Here is a 22,520-nt window from a genome sequence, read left to right as displayed (position 1 = left end):
ATCGCCACACTGTCTTCCACAATGGTTGAACTAATTTACATTCCCACCAACAGTGTAAAAGTGTTCCTATTTCTCCACATCCTCTCTAGCATCTGTTGTCTCCAGATTTTTTAATGATCACCATTCTAACTGGAGTGAGATGGTATCTCAATGTAGTTTTGATTTGCATTTCTCTAATGACCAGTGATGATGAGCCTTTTTTCATGTTTGTTGGCCTTATGTATGTCTTCTTTTGTAAAGTGGCTGTTCATATCCTTCGCCCACTTTTGAATGGGCTTGTTTGTTTTTTTCTTGTAAATCTGCTTTAGTTCGTTGTAAATTCTGGATATCAGCCCTTTGTCAGATGGGTAAACTGCAAAAATTTTTTCCCATTCTGTTGGTTGCCGATTCACTCTAATGACTGTTTCTTTTGCCGTGCAGAAGCTGTGGAGTTTGATTAGGTCCCATTTGTCTATTTTGGCTTTTGTTGCCAATGCTTTTGGTGTTTTGGTCATGAAGTCCTTGCCTACGCCTATGTCCTGAATGGTTTTGCCTAGATTTTCTTCTAGGGTTTTTATGGTGTTAGGTCTTATGTTTAAGTCTTTAATCCATCTGGAGTTAATTTTAGTGTAAGGTGTCAGGAAGGGGTCCATTTTCTGCTTTCTGCACATGGCTAGCCAGTTTTCCCAACACCATTTATTAAAAAGGGAATCCTTTCCCCATTGCTTGTTTTTGTCAGGTTTATCAAAGATCAGATGGTTGTAGATATGTTGTGTTGCCTCTGAGGCCTCTGTTCTGTTCCATTGGTCTATATCTCTGTTTTGGTACCAGTACCATGCTGTTTTGATTACTGTAGCCTTGTAGTATAGTTTGAAGTCCGGTAGTGTGATGCCTCCTGCTTTGTTCTTTTTGCTTAGAATTGACTTGGCTATGCAGGCTCTCTTTTGGTTCCATATGAAGTTTAAGGTGTTTTTTTCTAGTTCTGTGAAGAAGGTCATTGGTAGCTTGATGGGGATAGCATTGAATCTGTAAATTACTTTGGGCAGTATGGCCATTTTCACAATATTGATTCTTCCTAACCATGAACATGGAATGTTTCTCCATCTGTTTGTGTCCTCTCTTATTTCGTTGAGCAGTGGTTTGTAGTTCTCCTTGAAGAGGTCCTTTACGTTCCTTGTTAGTTGTATTCCTAGGTATTTGATTCTCTTTGTAGCAATTGTGAATGGCAGTTCGTTCTTGATTTGGCTCTCTTTAAGTCTGTTATTGGTGTATAGGAATGCTTGTGATTTTTGCACATTGATTTTGTATCCTGAGACTTTGCTGAAGTTACTTATCAGTTTCAGGAGATTTTGGGCTGAGACGATGGGGTTTTCTAGATATACAATCATGTCATTTGCAAATAGAGACAATTTGACTTCCTCCTTTCCTATTTGAATACCCTTTATTTCTTTTTCTTGCCTGATTGCTCTGGCTAGAACTTCCAGTACTATATTGAATAGGAGTGGTGAGAGAGGGCATCCTTGTCTAGTGCCAGATTTCAAAGGGAATGCTTCCAGCTTTTGACCATTGAGTATGATATTGGCTGTTGGTTTGTCGTAAATAGCTTTTATTATTTTGAGATATGTTCCATCAATACCTAGTTTATTGAGGGTTTTTAGCATAAAGGGCTGTTGAATTAACAATCATAAATTTACCCAGTAACCAGGTTTTCTAGAACCCATTTAACTGTTTGGAAGTTAAAGATATACCTTTGACCTTGAACAACATGGGTTTGGACTCATGGGTCCATTTATACATAGTTTTTTTTCAGTAAATATATTAGAAAAGTTTTTGGATATTTGTGAAAGTTTGAAAAAACTTACAAATGACATAGCCTAGAAATATCAAAAAAATTAAAAATTACATATGCCATGAATGCATAAAACATATATCGGTACTAGTCTATTTTATCATTTACTACCGTGAAATACACACAACTCTATTTAAAAAGTTAAAATTTATTAAAGCTTATACAAACACAGAACTGTACATGACCCCATTCATGCAGTATTAAATCATAACTGCAAAAAACTAACTATGGTACATATTATACCACTGTAATAATTTCATCCCCACCTCCTGTTGCTACTATGGTGAGCTGAAGTGATGCTAATCATCTACATTTGAGCAGTTTCTCACTCTAGTAAATTGAGTATCACAGTAAAAAGTGATCTCTTACAGTTTTTGCATATTTTTATTGTTTTTAATACATATTTAAAACCTTAAATAACACCATGGGACCCATACTAAGTTCACTGGTGATGCTGGAAGTACTTCCTAGAAGCAGAGAATAGTTAGGACATTTACAATAAAAATTTTAATTCCTTGATGTGTGTAGTAGATTGAGGTCTCCAGTTGTGGTTGCCCACCTTTTCAGGATAAACGAATTCAGTGTAAGGACCATTGTTTAAAAAAAAAAAAAAAGGAAATTTGTGAAGTCCTCACTTGAGCTACAACAGAATTTGTTGTTTTATATGACTTCACAAATAAAAGTCTTGTTCTTTTTGCAAGTACCTTTTTAATCTAGTATTGAAAATACTGATTTTCTGTAGGTGTAGGCTTACTATGAGAAAGGCATAACAATAGACTCCAATGTAATTTGAGGAAAAGCTAAGATATCAAATGAGAATTTAAAGCAAAAGGAAAGTGAAGGATCTAAAGCTGGAGAACTTAATGCCAGCGAAGGATGGTTTGATAATTTTAGAAAGAGGTTTGGCTTAAAAAAAATCATGATATCAGGAGAAGCAGCTTCTGCTGATAGGCAGCAGATGAGTTTCTTGATGCCATTTAGAAAATAATGGAAGAGAAAGAATATCTACCCGAAAGGTTTTACTGCAGACAAAAGTGTCCTAATCTGGCAGGGGAAAAGCCACAAAGAACATTTATTATGTAAGGAAGAGAAGTGAGCACCAGAATTTAAGGCAGAAAAGGATAGATTATCTCTTACTGTTTTGTGCAAATGAAGTCAGGTTTCTGATCAGGACTGCCCTTATCTACAAAGCTGCTAACCCACAAGCTTCAAAGGGAAAATATAAATAACAGCTGCCAGTCTTTTGGTTGTACAACAAAAAACCTGGATGAGAACCCTTTTTCTGGATTGGTGCCATTGATGCTTTGTCTCTGAAGTTAGGAAGTACCTTGCCAATAAGAGACTGCCTTTTAAAGTTCTTTTGGTGTTGGACAATGCCCCTGTCCACCTGGAACCCCTTGAATTCAACCCCAGAGGTGTCAAAATGGTCTCCTTTCCCCAAACATAACATCAGTAATCTAGCTTCTAGATCAGAGAGTCGTAAGTACCTTTACAGCTTATTCCATGTACTACTCTATGGAAATGATTATCAGTGCTATGGAAGAGAACCCCAATAGAACATCATGGAAGTCTGGAAGGATCACACCATTGAAGGTGCCATCATTGTTAAAGAAAAAGTTGTGAAGACCATAAAGCCTGAAACAATAAATTTCTGCTAGAGAATACTGTGTGCAGATGCTGTGAGCCAATCAAGGAAATCATGAAAGAGATGGTGGATGTTACAAACAAAAAGGTGAGGAATGAAGTGTTTCAAGATAAGGATCTTGGAGAAATTCAACAGCTAATAGATACCACGCCAGAGGAATTACCAGAAGATGACTTGACGGAGATGAGTGTTCTCAAACCAATGCCAGACAATGAGGAAAAAGATGTAGAAGCAGCAGTGCCAGAAAACAAGGTGACATTAAACAGTCTGGCAGCAGATTCCCATTATTCAAGACTGCTTTTGACTTCTTTTATGACATGGACCCTTCTGTGATATGGGCGCTGAAACTAAAGCAAATGGTGGAAGGAAGATTGTTACCATATAGAAAACAAACATTTTTAGAGAAATGAAAAAGCAAAGTCAGAAATTACAATGCATTTCTGTAAAGTTTTACTGAATATGCCTGCCTGTTCTGCCTACACTTTCAGCTCCTCTGGCACCCTTAAGGTAGCAAAACTAACTCCTCCTCTTCCTCCTCCTCCTCAGCCTGCTTAACGTGAAGATGACCTTTATCATGATTCACTTCCACTTAATCAATAGTAAATATATTTTCTTTTCCTTATAATTTTCTTAATAACATATTTTCTCTAGCTTACTTTATTCTAAGAATATCGTATATGGTACACATAATATAAAAAATGTGTTAATTGATTGTTTATGTTACTGGTAAGACTTCTGGTCAACAGTAAGCTATTAGTAGTTAAGTTTTTGGGTAGTCAAAAGTTATACACAGATTTTTGACTGCAGTGGTGGTTGGTGCCTCTAAACTCCATGTTGTTCAACGGTCAACTGTAAAGAGAAAAATGGAATTTAGAAGATGAAATGGAATGTTTGTAGTTATTTTGGTAAGTTAAAGGATTTCAATTTTGAAAACATCACATTATTGCATAGGTACTGTCAGCTGGAAAAGTTTTGCCTACTAGATCCCTTGATTGTGGAGTAAATTTGTAATTTTTATGACTATATATAGCATTTTTCTCTTCCTTTTTAGGCATTTGGGATCACAGCTTTGTGAATTAGAAAAACTGATAGATAAAATGATGATTGCAGAATTTTCTACTTACTCTCACAGTGATTTAAATAGACCACTGGAAGATGACTGTCAAGTTTTAGAAGAGGTATGTGTTTTAACTGTGGAATGAAGTTGATGTCATTACTTAACAGTCTTGGTTTAGAACACATTTTTCTCAGCTTATAAGAAGCAAGATTATCTTAAATTTCAAGGGCTATCAGACCTATGAAGTCCTTCACTAGCTGTGTGACTTTAGCAAGTACCATAATTGTTCACAATCCTATGGAATTAGAGAATAAAATAATTTTATAGCTTAATTAGAAATTATAGTTAAAATGAGTTTCAGAACAGGTTAAAAGTACAGATATAGGATGAATTAATTTATATTCTGTGTGTGTATGCTGGAGCTTGTCTTTTATAAAAAGTGATCATAGTTGGGTGCAATGGCTCATGCCTGTATCCTAGCAGTTTGAGAGGCTGAGGTGGGAAGATCGCTTGAGCCCAGGAGTTTAAGACCAGCTTGGGCAACATAGGGAGATTCCATCTGTACAAAAAATAAAAAATTAGCTGGGTGTGGTGGTACATGCACACCTGTAGTCCCAGCTACTTAGGTGGCTAAGGCGAGAAGATCACTTGAGCCCAGGAATTTGAGGCTGCATTGAGCCATGATCATGACACAGCAAGATCCTGTCTGAAAACAAAACCAAAGTGGTGGTCATTATAATATGGTAATTATCTGTTATTCAAATTACTGAGTACCTATTATGAACATGTTTTTTTTTATATGCATATACAAATATATCCAAGCATCACTTAGCTGATAACTTTTCAGTGTTAATCACTGCCAACAACTAGTAAAGAATCACAGAAACCCTGACAACTGTCTAAGTAAAGAAACTTTCATACATATTAGCAGTTGACTTCCCACTGAGAGTCCAGGTCATTATTTCAGTCTTCTAGACCATGAATTAAAAAGCACAGGGGCCAAGCACGGTGGCTCAGGCCTGTAATCCCAGCACTGTAGGAGGCTGAAGCTAGAGGATCATTTGAGCACAGGAATTTTGAGACCGGCCTGGGCAACACAGTGAGTCTACAAAACAGATTTCAAAATTAGCCAGGTGTGGTGGTGCATGCCTGTAGTCCCAGCTACTCAGGAGGCTGAGGTGTGAGGATCACTTGAGTCTAGGAGATCAGTGCTGCAGTGAGCTGTAATCATGCCACTACACTCCAGCCTGGGCAACAGACTGGGACCCTGTCTCAAAACAAACAAAAAAGCAAAAACCAAAAAAACCACAGGGCCCATGGAGTATTCATTGGTCATCAGGGTGTGAGAAAGATATTTTCTACTTGTTGAAACTAGAACAAAAAATATCCTTGTGTAGTTTTGCCCCAAAACCAGCTTCATTGGTTCACTCTGGTGGGTTAGGATTTATCCCTACCAGTGTTTTAGAATACTGACTCCAAAAATTTTATGATAAGATTGCTATGGGACAGGTATTCAGGCTTCTAGAAAATATTGTGTGCAGGATAGAGATCTGAGGATCAAACAGAATTCTTGATGCTGAATATTTCTACCTCTAAGTAAAATTACTTCATATTTAAAATATCAAGTTACATGTTCTTACTTTATTTTAACAGGAAAGACTAGTATCTCTTGTATTTGGACTCTTAAAACAAAGAAAACTTAATTTTTTAGAAATCTATGGTGAAAAAATGATTATTACAGCAAAGAATATCATTAAACAGGTAATTGTGCATTTTTATTTGATATATTTTGGTCTGGAACCTTTGTGAAGTGTATTTTATGTTATCCTAGTAATAATATATATAGTGTAATAGTAATATGGTTCATTTATTTAAAAATTAAAAATATAGAAAAATAGAAGAAAGAAAAGTATAGCCCTATCAGCCAAAAGATTATCACTGTAGGAATATTTCTGTGTAGTTGTTACTGATTTTCTTATGCTGTCATTATGTATATATGATTTTATACATATATTTCAGTTAGAATCATAAGCATTTTCTCATATTATTATATATGCTTTTAGGAACATCATTTTTAATGATGTGTAAGGTCCCATTAACATTATGTTAAATCTACTTAACTTTTCCTCTGTGTTGAATGTTTAGGTTGTTTTATAATTTGATACAATAAATAGCACTGTGACAGACATCTGTGGTATAAAGTTATTTTGTATGTTTTTCATACTTTAGACTGTTGGTTCTTAGACTGATTCCTAGAAGTAGAAGTACTGGTCAGAGAGTGAAAAGTATTTTTAAGTTATTTGATATATAGAATTTAATTTGTTTTAAAATATTTTGCCAATTTATACTCCCACCAGCAGTAGACAAATGTTCATTTCCTTTTTAGCTGAATCTCTAAGAAATTATAAATTAAAATCCATGTGTTTTTCAGTATTCCCTGATCTTTGTTTTGACTTTTTTTACTCAGGTAAATCTTATCCACTGAACTTCAGTTTTTTAAAATATATATGAAAAAGATAATATAATTTGAAATTTATCTGTTAGGCTTAGTTGATCATTTGCATTAGATTGAATGTGCATATATGAGTTTTTAAAGTTTAAATAAAATAAGTTTAAAATTTAAATAAGCAAAAAAATTATAATCATCCCTTCTTTCAAGCACTGATTAAAACACTGTATATTTAAATTGGTACAACTACTTTGAAAAATTGTTGGCAATATAAAGTAATGCCAAATATGCATACATGTTGTGACCCAGCATTTCTATTCCTAGGTATATACCAAACAGAAATACGTATATAAGTTCACCAAAACACGGCAGGAGAATGCTCGTGACAGTACTATTTGTAATTTTAAAAACTGGAAACAACCCAAATTCCATCACTCGTAGAAAGGATAAGTAGAATTGTGGTGTATTTATACAATGGAATACTATACATTAATGAGAATGAATAAATTACACAGAATAACATAAATGAATGTTATAGATATAATATTATAGACATAATGTGGAGCCAAAGAAAGCAGACACAGAAAAGTATACATTGTATGATTCCACTTATGTAAAAACAAATGCAGACAAAATTATTCTATGGTTTAAAAATCAGGACAGTAGTGTATTTTGGGAGGAGAATAGGGGAGGAGCTCTGGGTATTAGCAGTGTTCAGTTTCATGAGCTGAGTTCTGATTACACAGATGTACTCCATTTGTACAAAAGTATTGAACTGTAAACACAATTTGTACAATTTTCTGTATATATATTTTACACAATTTCTAAAAACTGGTATGTTTCCGTTCCCAGACTTCAAGTCTAAGCATTTATTTATTTTTTTTAATTTTAAACTGTTGTGTATATTACAAGGAAATTTAACTTCCAATATGAATTTCTTTTGTGATTTTAACATGGGGCTTACATCTTGTTTGTAAGTATTTTAGTTCTGTTTTTCTTCTGTATGATTTTGAACAGTTTTGAATAGTAGGTGATTTTAATTATTACAATTCAAACATACTCTGAAATGATTATTTAATTGACTAATTGTAATGCTGCCATTTTTCAGACACCTTCAGAGATACATAAAAGATAAAAATCTGGTAAAATAATTATTGTAGTCATTAAGAGCCTTTAAATTATTTTATTTTAAGTTCAGGGGCACATGTACAGGTTTGTTACATAAGTAAATGTGTATCATGGGTTTTTTTGGTATAGATTATATGCTCACCCAGGTATTAAGCCTCGTACCCATTAGTTATTTTTCAGATCCTTTCCCTCCTCCCACCCTTCACCCTCCAATAGGCTCCACTGTGTGTTGTTCCCCTCTATGTGTCTGTATGTTCTCATCATTTAACTCCCACTTATAAGTGAGAACACGCAGTATTTGGTTTTCACTTTCTGCTTTAGTTGGCTAAGGATAATGACCTCCAGCTCCATCCATGTCCCTGCAAAGGCCATGATCACATTCTTTTTTATGGCTGCATACTATTCCATGGTGTACATGTGCCATATTTTCTTTATACAGTCTATCATTGATGGGCATTTAGGTTGATTCCATGTATTTGCTATTGTGAACAGTGCCACAATAAACATACATATGCATGTGTCTTTAATAATAGAACAATTTGTATTCCTCTGGGTATGTAACCAGTAATAGGATTGCTGGATTGAATGGTATTTCTATCTTTAGGTCTTTGAGGAATCTCCACATTGTCTACCACAATGGTTGAACTAATTTACACTCTCACCAACAGTGTATAAATGTTCCCTTTTCTCTACAACCTTGCCAGCATCTGTTATTTTTGATGTTTTAATAGTAGCCATTCTGACTGTTGTAAGATGTTATCTCGTTGTGGTTTTGATTTTGCATTTCTCTAATGATCAGGGATGTTGGCTGCATGTTTGTCTTCTTTTGAGAAGTGTCTGTTTAAGTAAGGGTCTTTTTAATGTACAAATAGAACATGGAATACTTAGCATTCGAAAGACAGTTAATCAAATTGTTTTTGTTTTTTCCTAAATTTTGCAGTGTGTGATTAATAAAGTTTCACAAATAGAAGAAATAGACACAGATGTTGTTGTGAAGTAAGTATAAATACATAGATTGGTGGTTATCAGTCAGGTAAAAGATGATACATGCAAATTAGAATAGTTTGAGGTAGATTTAGTAAAGGAATTATTTACTAAGGTGTGAGCAGGGTATAGGAAAATCAGAAGCGGCAGTACAGAACTTTTAAGGGACAAGGGAAGACAGCAGTTAACAGAACTGAGAAGAAAGGTAGTTGAAAAAAAGCTATAACATTGAGTAGAGGGAAGCAGTCACACTGGGGCAACCCTTGAGGAGAGAGCTAGAGGAGTAGTTACCTTTACTCCTTCCAGTCTCCATAAGGGCTCCTCATTGGCCAAGCCCACAGATTAGCCTCCCAGAGCGGAGAGCAGGATGGAGAGGGACAGAACATAGATATGGAGAGGTGAGATTGAAGATAATTCATTACAGGGGCATAGCAAGTATTACATTTAAATTGCTATGTAATTCAGCTTCTAATTGGCTTTGAGAAATTTGAGTTTATGATTTTGAATTGCCCATGTTTGTATTTTTTTATTTTCACCCTATAAATTCCTTGTCTTGGCCAGGCACATTGATTGATGTCCGTAATCCCAGCCCTTTGGGAGGCTGAGGTGAGAGAATCACTTGAGCCCAAGAGTTCAAGACCACCCTGGGCAATAAAGTGAGACCCCCATCTCAAACTCAAATAAACATTAAAAAATAAGTTGGGCATGGTGGCACATGTCTGCAGTCCCAGCTACTCAGCAGGCTAAGGTAGGAAGATGGTTTGAGCCTGAGAGGTCCAGGCTTCAGTGAGCTGTCTGTGATTGTGCCACTGCATTCCAGCCTGGGCAGTGTAGAAGATCCTGTTTCAAAAACAAAAAAAAAAGACAAAAGAAAAGAAATTCATATTCTGTTCTTTTAAGTGATCGTGATAAATATTTTGTGACTGAATTTCTTGTTCATATGGATATTTAAATGTTTTTAACTGGCTTAGATATGAATAGCAATATGTACTACTGTGAAGCTTTCCTGGGCCAAACTGACAGAACAGAGATTATGGAGTATTAATTTCCACACTATTACCTAGGGAAAACTCAATTTCAGAATTAGTCAAAGCAACTATAATAATGAGAGAATTGTTAATGGTTGGAAAAAAATAAGTCATTGGGACACTGTTAGAACCCCAATGGATGTGGAGAGTCAGTCACTTTTTAATTTTCTTCTTCCCTAGGAAACTTTCTCAATATAAGTAGAGAACTTCCCGTATATCAAGTGTTGTAGTATTTTTTTAGAATAAACTCTTTGCTGAAGCTGCATTTATTAAAAATTTAGAGTAATAGGTCATTTTGGTACTGTAAAATATATTTAGGGAATGAATTATGTTTTGTATTACTTTTTTTCACTTTGAAGTTAATTTGTGTCAACTATCAATATTAATATTGGCTGCTGCTTACTTGGTACTTTTAAAAATGTGTGAGTCATTGTTCTAAGTACTTTTTATTAACTCATCTAATATTTGCAACATATAGTAGGTTCTATCACTTTCCTCATGTAAGATGAGAAAATTGGAGCATGGAGGAGTTAAGTCACTTGCCAGAGCCACAGAGCTAGCAATTCCAATAAGCTGTTGGTATTTTAAACCAAGGCATTGTGGCTCCAGTGCTCTTAATTACCATGCCATATTACCTCTCATATGATACTTTTAAAGTTGAAGTTAGAAAAGCAGATTATTAAATTTTGGGGAGAGATGTTATGTTTCCATTTTTATTCCAGAGTATATCTTCACATTTATTTCTCTATGGTTTATTCATTCAGCGGTCACAAAGCTTGTTGATATGAAATTGATACATGATATAGTTAACTTACCAGTCTTAAAAATATTTAAGTAAGTTATAGCTCTTTAGTAATTGACCTCTTCAACATTTTAGTTAGGTATCTAGATAAAATTGCCTTTTATCACTAGATAGTATTTAGTCTCATTTCTTCCAGTTTGTAGATGTTATATTGGCCCAGAGACAATCATTATTTTTGTTTGAATTATTTTTTTTCTAGGCTTGCAGATCAGATGAGAATGTTGAATTTTCCCCAGTGGTTTGAGCTGCTCAAGGATATTTTCTCTAAGTTTACAATTTTCCTACAGAGAGTTAAGGTAAGCTTATATATTAGTTTGTCCAAAATATCCCTAAAATTAAGTCAGCTTTCTAGATATATAATGTGTAAATAAAGAATCAAACTAGAATAAAACACAGTTTTTTTGTTTTTGTAATTTTTCTAAAGAGGCTTGGTTTTAAATAATTTAAGTATCTCAAAGTTTGACGATTTTAATAATTTATAATTTAATAACATTAAGAAATATGCTTACTTGACATTAAATATTATACAGTAATATTTCCTCTGGTGATTTTTTTGTTTTCCTTCTAGGTTATCTAGAGGTACAATATTATTAAACACTCCAAAATCCACCCCAAACCACCAATTTTGCTATAAATTCAATGTTGATATAATAGTGTTTTTAAATGTGTTGTTCATATTCAAATTATCTTGCTAATTTTCTTTCTTTTTTTTTCCTTTTTGAGATGGAGTCTTGCTGTCACCCAGGCTGGAGTGCAGTGGCATAATCTTGGCTCACCGCAACCTCCGCCTCCTGGGTTCAAGTGATTCTCCTGCCTCAGCCTCCCAAGTAGCTGGGATTGCAGGCACCCGCCACCACTCCCCACTAATTTTTGTATTTTTAGTAGAGATAGGATTTCACCATGTTGGCAAGGCTGGTCTCGAACTCCTGACCTCAAGTGATCCACTCCCCTCGGCCTCCCAAAGTGCTGAGATTATAGGTATGAGCCACTGCACCTGGCCACTAATATTCTTTATTTAGATTTTTATTTCATTTTTTGGGCAGGAATGCAATCAAGCATCATGTATAACATTTAATCATTTTGTCTCTTTGGTCAAGCCACTTAATTTTAAGCCACTTAGTAAAACAAAAAGAACAGGTCACATAGCATTTTACAGAAGATGTCAGACTCTAATATATATTGATTTAAATCACCAACATGTAATAGCTTTGTTTTAAGAACACAGGCCAGGCCCAGTGGCTTACAGCTGTAATCCTATAACTTTGGGAAATCAAGGCAAGAGGATCACTTGAGCTCAGAAGTTTGAGAACAGCTTGGGCAACATAAGGAGACCTCATCTCTACAAAAAAATTTTTTTTAAATTAGCCAAGCATAGTGGTGCCACCTGTAGTCCCAGCTACCTGGGTGGCCGAGGTGGGATGATCACCTAACCCCAAGGCTGCAGTGAGGTGTGATTGTGGCACTGCACTCTACCCTGGCCAACAGAGCAAGACCCTGTCTCAAAAAATGGGCTGGGTGCAATGGCTCATGCCTGTAATCCCAGCACTTTGGGAGGCCGAGGCGGGCGGATCACAAGGTCAGGAGTTCAAGACCAGTCTGACTAACAGGGTGAAACCCCGTTTCTACCAAAAATACAAAAATTAGCCAGATGTGGTGGCTCATGCCTGTAATCCCAGCTACTCAGGAGGCTGAGGCAGGAGAATTGCTTGAGCCTAGGAGGCAGAGGTTGCAGTGAGCCGAGATTGCACCATTGCACTTCAGCCTGGGTGACAGAAAAAGACTCCGTCTCAAGAAAAAAAATGAAAAAGAATACAGTCATTAGGAATTACCATGTGTAACAGTTAAAAGGGGCCATTTGTGAAATTAGATACTCTTGGAGTTATCAAGTGTTAACATTGTGTTTTATATGCTAGTTAACATCCCCAGCATCTCCTGAGTACCATGTTAAATAGTGCAGGGGACTTTGGTACCTGTGTATGACATGAATTTTTCTTGATTCACATTGGAGCAATGCTAAGTTACATGTGTAAGCTCTCCAACCAGGTTCACAAAAGTTTTATAGCATGTGATTTACTGTGCTTAATTTAGACTGCTTCTAAAATGTTGATCCTACCTATTAATAGTGATAGACACAAACTCATGTCTATAGATGTTCAATAATTAGGCCATGTTTTCAGTTATATTCTGACCATGACCTCATCATCACACACTTCAATTATTGCATGTCTAGATATATAGAACTCTTACATTGCATAATGTAGAATAGACCAACTTTCTGCCAGTAATTTTTTAAAGTACAAGTAAGTCCTCAGTGTCATGGATAGGTTCTTGGAAACTGTGACTTTAAGTGAAACAACTCACACCAAAGCCATTTTTTCATTCATCATTATAGTAAAATATTTCCTTCAATTTTTTTTAAATAACATGGAAGGAAATGGTGTTATTTGAGAACCTGCTGTACATTGTTTCACTTAAAGTTACACTCTCCCAGAACCTATCATCCATATTAAGTGAGGATTTACTGTAGTTATTCCACTTTAAGGCTCTATGTCAGTTAAACTATAAGTAGAGTTATTTTATATATGTACATATGGAAACTGATTGATTATACTTGTAATTTCCCATTTTCACATTTGGACCACTTAAATTAGTACTCATGTACAACATCTTTGCAGATGATATATGAAATATGGTACTTTTTTCTGTGAAAGAAGTTTGTGAGTCTACCAAGTATTATTTCACTGAAAAATAATGTTAATTACAAGCTGTTCATTTTTACTGAAGAATTTAAAAATAACTAAAAGTTGGAAAGAACTCAGATGCCTAACAATAGAGAAATGGTAAAATAAATTACGCTTGATACATTCTTTACCATGGAATATTATATACAGCCAAGGATTTTTATTGGTAGGAGAAAATACATACATTGTGATATTCAGTTAAAAATGCAAGATACAGGGCTGGGCCTGGTGGCTCATGCCTGTAATCCCAGCACTTTGGGAGGCTGAGATGGGTGGATCACGAGGTCAAGAGATTGAGACCATCCTGGCCAACATGATGAAACCCTGTCTCTACTAAAAATACAAAAATTAGCTGAGTATGGTGGCATGTACCTGTAGTCCCAGCTGCTCAGGAGGCTGAGGCAGGAGAATCACTTAAACCCAGGAGGCGGAGGTTGCAGTGAGCCGAGAATGCACCCCTGCACTCCAGCCTAGTGACAGAATGAGACTCTGTCTCAAGAAAAAAAAAAAAGCAAAAGCAAGATAGAGATGTACTTATATAGTATGATCTCAGCTATGTCAAAAAATTTTTTTTAAAATCTTTTTATCTTCCTAGAACAAGGAGAAAGCTTGGCTTTTTTTGTGGTTTTCTTTAGCTGGTCAGATTATATGTCATGTAACATTTTTATTCTTTGCTATTTTCCCTAAATTTTCTACAAAGAGAAGTATTTTATAATCAGAAAAAAATTGTTTTGTTTTTTTAATAGCATTTACCACATTACAGGAATAGACTGTTTGAATTTATTTGATTTACCAGGGTTAATAATTTACTTTCCTACATGCTTGCATTTATTTCTTTAAGACAAAGGATATCCTATATGTCACTTTAGTATTATACTTTTTTGTGGGGCGGGGGGAGACGGAGTCTTGCTTTGTGGCCAGGCTGGAGTGCTGGAGTGCAGTGGCACAGTCTCAGTTCACTGCAGTCTCCACCTTCTGGGTTCAAGCAACTCTCCTCCGTCAGCCTTTAGAGTAGCTGGGATTACAGGCATCTGCTACCTCACCCAGCTAATTTTTGTATTTTTAGTAGAGCCGGGGTTTCACCGTGTTGGCCAGGATGGTCTCAATCTCCTGACCTTGTGATGCCCCCACTTTGGCCTTCCAAAGTGCTGTGATTTAGTATTATACTTTATAAAAGAAACTAAAGCATAAAATTTCATCCAGAATTTACAATAGTATTTTTATTTTGAATGGATAAATAATAAAAGATTGGGATTTATACATTTTGTATTTGAGTAATTGTTAACAACTTGAGGATCTATTGCTGTTAATTGTATTTTTTTTAGTGTATATTTTTTTATTTATTTTTGGTCATGGTAAAAATAAACATATAAAATTTATCTTAACTGTTTTTAAGTATATAGTTCAGTGGCATTAAGTTCATTTGCACTGTTGTGCTGCCATTACCAATATCTATCCACAGAACTCCTTTTATCTTGTGAAACTGAAACTCTGTACCTATTAAATAACTCTGGGCTGGGCATGGTGGCTTATGCCTGTAATCCCAGCACTTTGGGAGGCCGAGACAGGTAGATCATCTGAGGTCAGGAGTTTGAGACCACCCTGGTATCATGGTGAAACCCCATCTCTACTAATAATACAAAAATTAGCTAGGCATGGTGGCGCATGCCTATAATTCCAGCTACTCAGGAGGCTGAGGCAGGAGAATTGCTTGAATCCAGGAGGCAGAGGTTGCAGTGAGCCGAGATCACACTATTGTACTCCTGCCTGGACAACAAGAGCGAAACTCCATTTCAAAAATAATAATAATAATAATAACTCTGGCCAAGCTGGGGCTGAAAGTCCCAACCTTCTAATCCTGCCTTAGTCTTTCAGGTGACCAGCCTTCATCCTCAGGCTGTGTAGGAGCCCTGGGCTACTGTTCATCTCTTTAGCATACGAAAACGTTTTTACCACTCGAGATTCCAAGGCTTTTAGGAGCTGTATGCCAGGAAATAGGGACAAAAACCAAATATAGGCCAGATATAGTAGCTCACACCTATAATCCCAACACCTTGAGAGGCTGAGGCGGGAGGATCATTTGAGGCCAGGAGTTTGAGACCAGCCTTGGCAACCTAGCAAGACCCTGTCTACACCACACACACACACACCCAGCCTTGGCAACCTAGCAAGACCCTGTCTACGTCATAGTAGCTCACGCAAGACCCTGTCTACACCACACACACACACACACACACACACACACACACACACACACAGCAGCCTTGGCAACCTAGCAAGACCCTGTCTACACCACACACACGCCAGCCTTGGCAACCTAGCAAGACCCTGTCTACACCACACACACACACCAGCCTTGGCAACCTAGCAAGACCCTGTCTACACCACACACACACACACACACACACACACACACACCAGCCTTGGCAACCTAGCAAAACCCCATCTACACCACATACATGTTCCCTCTTTCCCTCATCCCCTGGCAACCACCATTCTACTTTCTTTCTACTTTCTGTCTCTATGAGTTTGACTATTCTAGGTATTTCACATAAGTGAAATCATACAATATTTATTCTTTTGTGACTGACTTATTTAATGTAGCTTAATGTCCTCAAGGTGCCATCTGCATTGTAGCATGTTAGGATATTCTTCTTTTATAAGGTTGAGTAATATGAATAATATTCCATTATATGTGTATACACTACATTTTGTTTATCCATTCATTTGTCAATGGACACTTTGTGTTTCTTTCTTCTTTTGGCTATTGAGAATAATACTGCCATGAGCATGCCTATGCAAATGCCTCTCTGAGGCCCCCTTTCAGTTCTTATTTTTGTCAATCCCAGAAGTGGAACTTATGGATCATATGTTAATTCTATTTGTAATTTTTTGAGGAACCTTCACAATGTTCTCCATAGCAGCTGTACCATTTTACATTTCCACCAATAGTGCACAAGGGTTCCAATTTTTCTACATCCTTTCCAACACTTGTTATTTTCTGGATTTTGTGAGAGTAGCCATCCTAATGGGTATGAGGTGGTATTTCCCTGTAGGTTTAATTTACATTTTTCTAATGATGAGTGTTGTTGAGCATCTTTTTATATGCTTATTCGGCATTTTTATGCCTTTTTGGAAAAAATGTATGCCTATTATTTAATGGGGTGGTTTGGTTTTTTGTTGTTGAATTGTAGAAGTTCTTTACATATTCTGGATATTAATCCTTTATCAAATATGTGATTTGCAAATATTTTCTCTCATTTCGTAGGTTGCCTTTTTACTCTGTTAATGGTGTCTTTTGATGCATAGAAGTTTTTCTATGTTGATGTAGTACAATTTACGTATTGTTTTTTGTTGTTGTTGCCTGTGTTTTTCATTTCGTATCGAAGAAATCAGTGCCAAATCCAGGGTCATGAAGCTTTTTCCCTGTATTTTCTTCTAAGTGTTTTATATTTTTAGATCTTATATTTAGGCCTTTAATCAACTTTAGTTTTTATACGTAAGCTAAGGTCTACGTTCATTCTTTAGCCTGTGGATATTCAGTTTTCCCAGTACCATTTGTTAAAAAGACTGCCCTTTCTGCATTGAATGGTTTTGCCACCCTTGTCAAAAAACATTTTATTATATATGTGAGAGTTCATTTCTGGGCTCTCTGTGTTCTATATGTCACTCTTTATGCCAATACCACACTGTTATGATTACTGTAGTCTTGTAAGTTTTGAAATTAGGATTATAAGACTTCCATAATTCATTCTTTACTATTAACTGTATTTTGACTTTTTATTAAATTCTTGTTTGTTGTTTGCACCCTATGGATTAGGCTGATTTTTATAGGTAAAACAGAAAACAGCTTTTAAATGCAGCTTACCTTCTTTTCAAGGACTTCTTAGCTTATAAATTTCATTTTGCTGTATGGACAAATAAACCTAGTCTTTCATTTCAGAATGACAATATCAGTTGTCATTATGGCTATCACTATAGTTACCAGATATTTCATTCACTCCATTCTCAAGATTGGAAAATTATATTTGGTTTAGCTGTCCTGGTGTTTTTGAAACATGGACTTGTCTACAGACTGTGTTAATGATAGTTCAGAAAGTAAACCATGTATCTACTGTTGAACCTATTATATATTTTAAAATCTTATTTTTTGGATACCAGTCTTCTGGCATTCCTAAGCAAGAATGGCTTTTGACTTGGAAAAAATAATTAAATCTTCAAAAGTGTAGATACGGTGAAAACAGCAAAGAAGAATCCCTAAGAGAATAGCTGATATACTTTCTATGGAAAATTTTAATAACTGTATAAGCTAAGATGTTATTAAAAGGAATGAAGTATTCAAACTAGTTTAAACAGTGCAAGGAATGTATTGGCTCTGATATTGAAAAACAAGTCCGAGACTAGGAAGGGCTTCATGTATGGTTTTGTCTTGGTTCTCCAGCTTAGTTTCTCTGTTTCCAATACAGCTTTGCCTTTCTCTTTCCTCTCAGCTTCATCAGTTCTAGGTCTGCCACATTTGCCACAATTCTATACCACCTAGAAGTTTTCTGTTTTTTACTTAGAGTTTTACTTCTTCAGTCAGCAAATGAAACTTCTTTATTGATTGAGCCAAATTTACAGTTTTTCACCTGGAGTTATTCTTCTTAAGTCATCAAATGAAAATCCTTGGCTTTAATTGATTGAACCAGTTTAGGTCACATACCCAGTCACTGTGGTCAGGAAAAATGCTGTGCACTGATTATTAGTTTAAGTCTGTATTTTCTTCTCAACTGTAAGCTAATCATGAGCAAGGAGGTTGGGAGTACACTGAGTGGGCTATTTAGGACTGACACTTGAAGCTGGAAGGTGGGCTTCTTTCTACTCAAATTACATGGCTATTGTACCATGGAAAAAGTGATGTAGAATAGATGTTAGATAGGTCTATCATCATGATCTTTTTATTTTAAAAAGTTAAAATTGGCAAGACAGAAGAGGTAAGGAAAAAGAAAGGCAAAAAAAAAGATGAGGGAAGTAAGTATATCAAAGATTGGACAGGAGTGAGGATTAAAGCAGCAGTAGCAGAGTAGCAAGTTTCTGACAATAGAGGAGCAGTTAGTAAGCAAGAAGAAAGAAAAAAAATGCAGTATTCATAGTAGAACTTTGGTCCTAAAGCTCTCGAAGGCTGTATCTTCTGTATATTGTATGGGCTATTGTCTCATTTAAAATGGTTTCAGTTCCAAATAACAGGAAACACAACTCAGAGTGTCTCAAATAGTTAAGGGGATTTATTAGTTCATATAACTAAAAAAATACCCAGAGGTAGATCAGCCTTTAGGTGCTTCATAGAGAGATTGTTGATGTCATCAAGGCTTGGCTTTATTTCTTTGCAATTCTCTCTTATATGTACCTTCCTAGTCATTAAGCTCAGATCGTGGTGGTTCCAGGCACTTGACCTGAAGTTGGAGTCTGCTTCCCTAGAAGCATGTAGATTCCAAAATACAAATAAAGGTTTTGAGAAAGGGAGAAACAAATTGTAAGACTGTAACTGTGAATGTTAAAATAGACAAGTAGTCTTTTATTCTTAACTGTCCATAAAGACATTAGTTTACATAAATTTACTCTTCATTCACCTAGCTTTCAGTATTTATTGAGTACCTCCTATTTGCCAGGCACTGTTCTAGGCATTAGGATTATAGTGTCATGGAATGGAGCTAACATTCTAGTAGAAGGAGGCCTAGAATAAACAAAGATAATTTTAGATAATTATAAATGTTGTTTTTTTAAATTTATTTTTTTGTTTTTTACAAAAACTGGATAATGGGATAGAGTTGCCGAGAGGAGAGTCAGGGAAGGCCTCTTTGAGAAAGTGACCACTGGTGCCAGAACCTCAGTGATGAGAAAGAAATATGTGTAAAGATCAAGGTGAAAAGCATTCTGGACAAAGGAAACAGCAAAGGCATTGAGGTGGGAACAATCCTGGAAGGAAGGAAGAATAGGAAGGACACTAGAATGTCTGGAGAGTAGTGAATAAGTGAGAGAATAGATGAGAAAAGGAGAGATAAGTAGGGGCTAGGCATGGTGAGTGATAGGGATTCCTTTTCTTTTAGGCAGGCATATCAATGTATATGATTCTCTGATGGGCAAGTTATTTTATGTTTAGTGTAACATTTTTAGGAGGTCAGAGAAATATGCAACATATTTTAGGGAGATTTCCATTTTAAAAATTAGTTAAAATATCAGAACTTTATTTCTAAGCTTTAGTGAACCCATGTCTCCTGGGCAGTTTTTCATGTCACTTTTCCTATGTAATAAAAAAGATCGTTATAAATTCTGATATACATGACTGACTCATTTATGATTGTAGATGTACAAAATTACATGTACAGTATTCTCTTTTGGGAACTTCAGGTAACAGATATTTTACGTTCCTTAAAAGTATGTCCTATTTTCTTGTAGGCAACGTTAAATATCATTCACAGTGTTGTTCTCTCAGTTCTTGACAAAAACCAAAGGACTAGAGAATTGGAAGAGATTTCACAACAGAAGAATGCCGCAAAAGATAATTCACTGGACACAGAGGTGGCTTATTTAATCCATGAAGGCATGTTTATAAGTGATGCATTCAGTGAGGGTGAGCTAACACCTGTAGCAGTTGACACTACCTCTCAAAGAAATGCATCTCCAAATAGTGAGCCCTGCAGCAGTGATTCTGTATCCGAACCAGAATGTACTACTGATTCTTCATCCAGCAAAGAGCAGACAGCATCATCTGCTATTCCAGGAGGTGTGGATATTCTGTGAGTATAGTGGCTACTGCCAAATTGACAAGATTTTGAGTCATATTATTAATGGCTTCAGTTAGATTGATTATTCAGTTTATTGAAAAACCATGTTAATTTTAGAATTTAACAAAAATATGTTTTATGAAACATATCTTTTTAAAAAAATATATGAGAAGTAAGGAAGTGAGCATTGGAAGTAACTGAGAATTGTAGAGTTTTAAGACTGGAAAAGAACTTTAAAGACCATTTTATTAAATGCCCTCATTTCAGTGATAAGGTAATTGATGCCTTCAAAAAAAGAGAGCTTCAATGAGTTACTTAAAGTGACTAGTGGCAGAACATTTACTGGAACCCAGGTCAGCTATTGCTTTGGTTTTTTCTTTCTTCTGTGTCACCTTTGTAATTTATATGTTGTGAAAATCTGTTTAATTTATAACTTTTGGTTTTTCAAAGACATGAATTTCCAAATGGATCACATCTTTTCTTAAACCTTATTTTTAAAAACTTCTTATTTTGAAATAATTTCAAATTTACAGAAACGTTGCCAGAATAGAAGTAAAAAAAACTCTCAGATAGCCTTCATCCAGATTCCCCAGGTATTAATAGTTTACCACATTACCCTCTGTCTCCCTCCCTCCCTTTTTCTCTTTCTGTCTCCTTTCGTCTCTTTCTTTATCTCTTATGTTATTATCTTTTCTGAATCCTTTGACAGTTGGTTACAGACATGATGCATTATTATCCCTAGGTACCTGGTGTATATTTCCTAAATACAAGAACATTCCTATATAACCTTAATATACTGATTAAATACAAAAAAATTGATATGATAAATTATTAATATTACCATCTAATCCACAGATCCCATTTAAACAAAGTTTACCAATTGATCCAATAATCTCATTTATCAAAAAAATGGAACCCATAAAATCTTTCTGGTCCAAGAATATAGTTTGGATTTAGTTATTGTTAAGAATAACTATACTTTTATTTTCTTTACATAAATCAACTCAGTTATCTTTATGTAAGTCAGCTTAAGGTCCTGGAGCTTATAAAGGTTACAGTTACAGCATAAAGCCAGCTGTAACACTGTTCTTCAGTAGAAAGAAACAAAACCCTGAGCTGTATATTAATAAAAAAAGTTTTTTCTGTATTCAGGCTAATATTTTTACATTTACTAGTTAGGGTGTAATCTAAAACTGCTATAAAAAGAGATGTATAAACTCTGTAGCTTAAACAATATAACATTTTGTTTCTTCATGTAACATTTCAGAGGTAGGAGATCTTCAGCTGAGAAGACAGCTCTACCTTTCTCAGTGTGTAATTTTCACCTGTGTCTAAGGTGGCTGTTCCAGATTTTAGATTTCATTTTCATCCCTAGCAGCAGAAAGGAGAGGACAAAGGGCTGATACCTTCCTTTGTTTTGTTTTTTAAACATTTTAACAATAGCCATGTAATTTGGGAAGAACTAAGCCTCACCTTCCAGCTTCAAGTATCATATGTATTCATCTTCCTCTCCTCAGCCCTTTTATAATCCTCTTGGAGCATAATGCACATATGGGAAAATGCACCATTTATACAGTGCTCAGCTCAACTAACACAAAGTGATTGTGTTGGTGTAATTGTCACCCACCTCAAAAAATATAACTTTACTAGCTCTTCAGAAGCCCTTCTTGCCACTGTAATACTACACTATTCCCTCCCACAGGAAACCATTAAAACAATTAGTTTTTCCAGTTTTTAAACTTTGTGCAAATGGAATCATATATTTACTCTTTTGTCTCTGATTTCTTTCATTCAGCATTACATTTCCCTTATCTATCCAAGGTTGTTGCACATAGCAGTAAATTTTTTATACAAATAATCCATTTTACAATATACTACAATATATGTATACATTTTACTTTTGATAAGATTTGGGTTATTTTCCTTTTGGATTGCCATGAACATTGTAGATAGCTTTGGTGCACATGTTATAAGCATTTCTGTTGAATTTATACCTGGGAACAAATAAAGTATGTGAATGGTCAATTTAGCTAATGCCAAACAATTTCTTAAAGTGGTTGTACTCATTTACACTCCCCTCAGAAGTGTGGAACA

General features: G+C 35.5%; 1 protein-coding gene across 9 annotated transcripts in view; it reads left to right on the top strand.

Moving 5' to 3' along the window:
* Window positions 1-22,520, top strand: part of VPS54 (VPS54 subunit of GARP complex) — a 128,594-nt gene that overhangs the window by 61,920 nt on the left and 44,154 nt on the right. For all 9 annotated transcript variants that reach the window (XR_002478924.2, XM_012477126.2, XM_012477123.2 and 6 more), the window contains 5 exons: window positions 4,525-4,651; window positions 6,184-6,291; window positions 9,048-9,103; window positions 11,121-11,217; window positions 20,098-20,438. Coding sequence is in view for 8 of the 9 variants with exons in the window: in XM_012477126.2 (XP_012332549.1) it covers window positions 4,525-4,651; window positions 6,184-6,291; window positions 9,048-9,103; window positions 11,121-11,217; window positions 20,098-20,438 (729 nt within the window). In the remaining variant the exon portion in view is untranslated. The remainder of the gene's footprint in view (window positions 1-4,524; window positions 4,652-6,183; window positions 6,292-9,047; window positions 9,104-11,120; window positions 11,218-20,097; window positions 20,439-22,520) is intronic.

The sequence above is a fragment of the Aotus nancymaae genome, unplaced genomic scaffold (genome assembly GCF_030222135.1).
Source record: "Aotus nancymaae isolate 86718 unplaced genomic scaffold, 86718_ANA_hifiasm-v0.15.2.pri h1tg000057l, whole genome shotgun sequence".
NCBI lineage: Eukaryota > Metazoa > Chordata > Mammalia > Primates > Aotidae > Aotus > Aotus nancymaae.
The sequence above is the reverse complement of the archived record's forward strand: the minus strand, read 5'-3'. Positions and strand labels throughout refer to the sequence as shown.